Source organism: Otolemur garnettii, unplaced genomic scaffold (assembly GCF_000181295.1).
Source record: "Otolemur garnettii isolate 467f Iridium unplaced genomic scaffold, OtoGar3 scaffold00021, whole genome shotgun sequence".
Lineage (NCBI taxonomy): Eukaryota > Metazoa > Chordata > Mammalia > Primates > Galagidae > Otolemur > Otolemur garnettii.
In genome coordinates, this window is record NW_003852416.1 from 25294739 (window position 1) to 25301891 (window position 7153).

Genomic DNA, 7153 nt, shown 5'->3' on the forward strand with positions numbered 1-7153 from the left:
AATAATACTGGTATTAAGCAATACTAATACTAATACTAATAGTATTAGTCCGACATATAAAAGAACATATAAAAGTTCTATACTTAGAACTATAATTCTAAGTTATTTTTAATGTTGAAAACTTATTTCCTAAGAATTGGGTTTATGAGAATGAAAAGGCAGTTCTAAATTTTCTATAGTAATAGAACAAGAGTTCACAATTACTACTCAAGCACTGGAAACATTTCAATAGAAAGTTGAGCATTTAGTCTCGGTTGTACCTCAGAATTGCCAAGCACTAGATGTACAGAAATCCCAATGGGAAGGAGCCAGCATGATTATTGGAGAAGAATGTTGCTTCTATGTGAATCATTCAGGACAGGTAAAGTCTAATTTCCTGCATCTTTTAAAAGACAAATGCATGTTCTTCATTGAATACATGAGACTAAACCATTTCACCAGATAGACCTATTCCCAGGGATAGGCAGCTAGTTTAATTGAGTATGTGGAACTGTGCTTAGATTTGTTCTTTTCTGTTTATTTATTTTCATCCCAATCTATCTTCTTTTTTCCTTTTGCAGACTTATATCTCTACAGTCACCAACTCAGCTTTTCACATTTGAAACTTCTAGTGAAGTTTCAGACTCAGGAAATGAAGAAGTGAAGCATGTGACATACGCAACATGCCACGTTGAGATATCAATTATTTTGAGTTGAAAACCTTGGTGAAATTGCAGTTTCAGAAAGGGCTGGCAGACTTATCTATCTTGGCATAGAGCTAGCCATAAAGAGTCCTCTGTGAAAGGTGCTTTCCCCCTACCAAAAAAAGAAAATAGCCCTTAGCTCCAGAGACTGGGAATTGTGGATTGCAATGGATCTGAATAAATATATTTTCCGAAGTAATGTTTATGTTCCACTAGCTCCACCCCTGTCTCTCCCAGTGACTCCCTGTGATATTATGATATGTGCATAAATACACACACACATATGTATGTATATAGGTTTTCACTTATAAATCCTGGCTCATAAATTCCACAGCTCTGATTCTCTGACCATTTCCTGCCCTCCTGTCTCTGGCCCTTGTTCTCCCTTGAGGCTAGCCATAGAAAGTAGAATCCCTCTTCATCAAAGCAGGTATCTGACCTACTTTCTTTGAGTGTAGGTCTTAAGATGTCCATTCCAAAGAGGGTCCTGCCCCACACACTGGAGGAAGGCATGGTGTACAGTGAGGCCAGAAAGGATCTGAATAGACAGGTCTTTCTGGGTTTCCCTCCCTAGTCTATTGGTATTCAATAATACCCTTTTTGTTCAATCAACATTTATACATGTTTCTCAATCTTGCCTACCCAACGAAGTATCCATAAAAAGCCCAAGAGGATGGGATATAAATAGGGATAAGATATGTTGAGTTTCTGGATGCCTGAACACATGGAGGTTCTTGGAGGATGCTGGGCCTGTGGATGGTGTGGAGGGTATGGGGCAGTACCCCTTCATATATATATATATGTATATATATATACACATATGTTTACACACACATGTATGCATATATATGTATGTATACTACATATATATGTATATATATTGCCCTATGCATCTCTTCACCTGTATCCTTTGTAATATCCTTCATAATAAAGTTGCAAACATAAGTGTTTCCCTGAGTTCTGTCAGTTGTTCAAGCAAATTAATCATAAGAACTGGACATGGAACCTCAGCTTGAATCTGGTTGATCAGAAGTTCTGGAGGCCTGGATTTGTGTCTGTTGTATGACAGGGGGTGGGGGACCAGTCTTTGGGACAGAGCCTTCAATCTGTGGAATCTGATGGTAACTCCAGGTAGATAGTGTCAGAATTGAATGGGAGGACACCTACTTGTATCTGTTAGAGAACTGATTGCTTGCTTGGTGTGTCAGAAGAAACCCCCACATTTGGTCATGGAAGCCTTTTGTGTTGATTGTCATTATGAGAGAGCAGAGAAAAAAATCCATTTTGTGTATTTTTCCAGTAAGCCTTCCCTAGAAACTTATTACCCCTAGTGAGATGCCCTTTGTTGTGTCATTTCTTCTCAAATTTATTGTTATTTGTCTAGAACATATAAAAGCATTTTGCTTTGGTCACTTCTTCAGAACTCACTTTCTTGTGAAGATTCCCCTGTACATATAAAATGAATAAATGCTTTTCTGTTGCTAATTTCCCTGGTGTCAATTTGATTTCTGGCTACAGCTAAAGAGCCGACATAAGAGCTACAAGTGGGAAGAGATGGAGGTAATCTCTGGCTGCCCTACAAAACCAAAGACGTGAATTCCTTCTAAGGTAATATGTAGGCTTAATGGGATTTCTATCAAAATACCACTATGATTTTTTTTGCATGTAAAGCAAGACTATTGTAAAATTTATATGGAAAGTCAAAGAAGTAGAACATCAAAAACATTTTATAAAAGTAGAAAGGGGGGAGGTTTGTTTGACATAAAGTCTCACAGTAATCAAAACAGAGTGGTATGTATGTTGGCAGTAGATAGCATGACAGGTCATTGGAACAGAGTAGATAACTCAGAAGTAGACCACACAAATATGTCCGGTTGATTTTTGAGAAATGCTGTAAGTAAGCAATGTATGGTAGGCTGTATAATGACCCCCCCCAAATGTCCACATCTTGATCTCAGTGTCTGTGATTATGTTACCTCAGTTGGTAAAAGGTACTTTGCAGATGTGATTAAGAGTCTTAAGATGTTTAACCTGGATTACCCAGGGTAATGAAGTTTTCTGTTTGTTATGATGTCAGATTTCCTCAATATCTTTTGAATCTTGAAGTTTTGTTCATATTCGTGAATTTCTTGACATTTTCACATATTTGTAGTGTTAAATGCTGGATTATTTCCACACTTAAGTGAGAAGAGGCAAAGCAGGTGCTGAGTGCCAGTCCCTCAGTGGGAATGGATGCACAAGGAGAGGAATGGTGATATACACACAGGGGACTTTCTTTGGTTATGTGTGAGCAGTTTCTTTTCTTGACTTGGTGGATTCCTGTCTACTGTTTATGTAGGCATCATATCCATTGGGAGTGTTTTTATTTCTGCCTTATTGAATAGGGCTCTGTCACAAGATTTGGGATAGCTTTACTATTAATAAGACTGGCTTCCTATAATACCTCCAATTCTTGGGAACAGGCCCTAAGAAAGAGACAGCTTCTTTGTTTTGCTCATATGATGATAGATTTTGACTCATGAGATATTCCTTTTAATCACTTGTTGAGACCATGGACTCCATCTAGTTAGTCCTTTGCTAATCTGATAGCCTTCCCTATTACTATTCAAATAAAGCGAGAGTCGTTTTTTAGTTGGATTATCCACAGAAACATAGGAATTAGTCAATAATAAACTGACCATTTTGTTCTTATTTCTACCAGCAGGCCAAAGGGTACCAAAGATAAAAAATGCTTATTCAAATTTCAAAGTCTGAATTTGTATTTAGAGATAAGCTTGCACCCGTGTTTATAAAACTTTTGGGTTCCTTGCTTTCAATTGCATTTACACAAATCCCATCAATGGATCTCTTCATTGGTGATTTGTCTGTCTTGTTTGATTCTTTTTTCTCTGTGGAATGCAAGCTATGGCCAAGGAAAACTGCCACCTGGCCCCACTCCTCTCCCAATTGTTGGAAATATTCTACAGTTAAATACTAAGAACATCAGCAAATCCATAAGCATGGTAAGTGTGATTAATTTTCTTTCAGTTGTTTGCAATGAGTAAATAAGATGGTCCTATAATTAAATAAAATATTGTTCTAGACACCAGTGGACACACAGATATGATTTTCAATGGTCTGATCATAGCTCACTGTAATCTTGAACTCCTGGGCTCAAGTGATCTTCTTGCCTCAGCCTCCTGAGTATCTGGAACTACTATACAAGTTCATGCCATCATGCCCAGTTAATTTTTTCTGTTTTTAGTAGAGATGGTGGGTCTCACTCTTGGTCAAGGTTGTCTTATACTCCTGGGCTCATATGAGTCTCTGTGCCCAGCTGACAGAGTATTGTGAGTGACTTATTATAGGGCTATAGAACCACCAGGTTCAACTGCTCCCCTGTGTGGTCACAGACCAACAAACAGAAATAGGGAGAGGTGAGCAGGGTGCTTAATTGTAAGGCAGTTGAAAGAGGACATGAGAGGGTTCCTCAAATTAGCCTTCCCAAAAGGTTTTCATCTGAGTGTTTTGTTTTTGTTTGTATGTTTTCTTTAAGAGACAGGCCCTTGTTCTGTTACCCCAGCTGAAATGTAGTGGTGTAGCTCAGTGCCGCCTCAAGCTCCTGGGCTGAAGAGATTTTCCTGAGTAGCTGGGACTACTTGTGCTATCATCTGCCCTTAATTTTCTTATTTTTTCAGAAATGGGGTTTCCTTATGCTGTTCAGGATATTCTTTAAGGCCTGGCATCTAGCAATCCTTCCTCCTCTGCCTCTTGAGCCACTGGTATCACAGGCATGAACTACCATACCCAGGTGGACCGGGTTTTTCAAGAGCATTTTGGCAGGTAGAAGGCAGAGGAACTGGGATGGCTGACTGGTTAGGGCATGGGGGAGGAAATCATGAGAGTGTTGAAACTGCATCCTTTTTCTGAATCAGTTGCTCAGAGGGTGACTTCAGACTGGCTGGCACCAGTGCGCTGACTGGATTGAAGGATCTGGAAAACATCTCAAATAGAAAAGTTTAAGGTTTCTTAATGTTAAAGATGTTATCTCTAGATACAATTGTGGAGAAGTAGGACCTTGTGGCAGGGTCTATATGAGCAGTAGCAGCTGTAGGGTAGGGGGTTGAGGGCAAGCTGTTTAGTGCTTGTCTGTGGTTCTATTTAGGGCCTATATGTTTGTTCACTTTTTAATTTAATTTTATTTTTTAGTTTCTCAGAAATGGTTTCAGTCTTCAGTTCTGATTATTCTTCAGTTCTAAAGTGTGAACCACTGAGGAGGGAATCAGGTGAACCCACTCTGGCTCCTTCCTGCTGATAAGGGTGCAGAGGGGGTTATAATCAGGATGAGGGGAGTCAAACTGTCTTGCAGTGGCCTGTACATATTCACGAGTACCAGGTTGGGAATACTGTCTTCATTATAAAAATGTTAGTGTTCTTATTTATGGTCTTATTGTTGCATTTGAGTGAACACAGAACTCTGAGGTAGATTATTAGTCCTCTCAGGAAAGTAGAAGTCTTAATTTTATTAATTTTTTTTTAGTTATTGTGTTAAGACATCTATAGTCTACACTTAGTAAATTTAACATGTACCCTTGTAAAACACACCATAGGTGTGGTCCCACCAATTATCCTTTCTCCACCCATCCTGCCCCCTCCCCTCCCATCCCACTCCTCTTTCCCCTTCTTCCTGGTCTATAGTTGGGTTATAGCTTTCATATGAAAGCTATAAATTGGTTTTATAGTAGGGCTGACTACATTGGATACTTTTTCCTCCATTCTTGAGATACTTTGCTAGGAAGAATATGTTCCAGTTCCATCCATGTAAACATAAAGAGGTAAAGTCTCCAACTTTTTAAAAGGCTGCATAATATTCCATGGTGTACATATACCACCATTTATTAATCCATTCCATGGATTTCCCTTTTCTCCACATCCACATCAAGATCTCTGGTTTTGGGATTTTTGTGATGTGGGCTAATCTTACTGGAGTTAGATGATATCTCAAAGTGGTTTTGATTTTCATTTCTCTGATGATTCAGGATGATGAGCATTTTTTCATGTGTCTATAGGCCATGCGCCTGTCTTCTTCAGAGAAGTTTCTCTTCAAGTCCCTTGCCCACCCTGAGATGAGATCGCTTGTTCTTTTCTTGCTAATCTGTTTGAATTCTCTGTGGATTCTGGTTATTAAACCTTTGTCAGAGACATAGCCAGCAAATATCTTCTCCCATTCTGAGGGCTGTCTGGTTGCTTTACTTACTGGGTTCTTGGCTGTGCAGAAGCTCTTTAGTTTGATCAGGTCCCAGTGTGTATTTTTGATGTTGCTTCATTGCCCCAGGGGTCTTCCTCATAAAATATTCTCCCACGCTGATTTCTTCAAGTGTTTTCCCTGCATTTTCTTCTAGTATTTTTATAGTTTCATGTCTTACGTTTAAATCGTTAATCCAATGAGAGTCTATCTTAGTTAATGGTGAAAGGTGTGGGTTCAGTTTCAGTCTTCTACAGGTCACCAGCCAGTTCACCCAGCACCATTTGTTAAATAGAGAGTCTTCTCCCCATTAAATGTTTTTAATTGGCTTATCGAAGATCAAATAATAGTAAGTAGATGATTTCATCTCTTGGATCACTATTCTGTTCCATACATCTACCTCTCTATTTTTGTGCCAGTACTATGCTGCTTTGATCAGTATTGATTTATAGTGTAATCTGAAGTCTGGTAGCATGATTCCTCCTGCTTTGTTATTTCTGAGTAATGTTTTGGCTATTTGAGGTTTTTTCCAATTCCATATAAAATGAAGTATTATTTTTTTGAGATCTTTAAAGTATGACAGTGGAGCTTTAATAGAGATTGGACTAAAATTATATATTGCTTTGTGTAATATGGACAAGCAATGTTGATTCTTCCCAGCCATGAGCATGGTATGTTTTTCCATTTGTTAACAATTTCAGCTATTTTTTTTTCTTAGAGTTTCATAGTTCTCTTTATAGAGATCTTTCAAGTCCTTTGTTAGGTAAACACCAAGATATTTCATCTTCTTTGGCAGTACTGTGAAAAGAATAGAGTCCTTGACCCTTTTTTCAGCTTGACTATTGTTGGTATATATAAAGGCTACCGATTTATGAGTGTTGATTTTGTAACCTGAGATGCTGCTGTATTCCTTGGTCACTTCTAAGAGTTTTGTAGTAGAATCCCTGGTATTTTCCAGGTATACAATCATGTCATCTGTGAAGAGTGAAAGTTTGATCACCTCTGACCCTATGTGGATACCCTTGATTACCTTTTCTTGCCTAATTGCAAAGGCTAAGACTTCCATTACAATGTTGAAAAGCAGTGGAGATAATGGGCAACCTTGCCTGATTCCTGATCTGAGTGGAAATGATTTCAGTTTAACTCCATTCAATACAATATTGGCTGTGGGTTTGCTGTAGTTGGCCTCTATCTATTTAAGAAATATTCCTTCTATACCAATTTTCTTAAGTGTTCTGATCATGAA

General features: G+C 38.5%; 1 protein-coding gene across 1 annotated transcript in view; it reads left to right on the forward strand.

The window, feature by feature from the left end:
- Positions 1–3478: 3478 nt before the first annotated feature.
- LOC111724306 (cytochrome P450 2C21-like) overlaps positions 3479–7153 on the forward strand; it is a gene marked incomplete at its 5' end in the record, with an annotated part of 30209 nt that continues 26534 nt past the window's right edge. The window contains one exon of the mRNA XM_023511779.1: positions 3479–3685. Within this exon, the coding sequence (XP_023367547.1) occupies positions 3479–3685 (207 nt within the window). The remainder of the gene's footprint in view (positions 3686–7153) is intronic.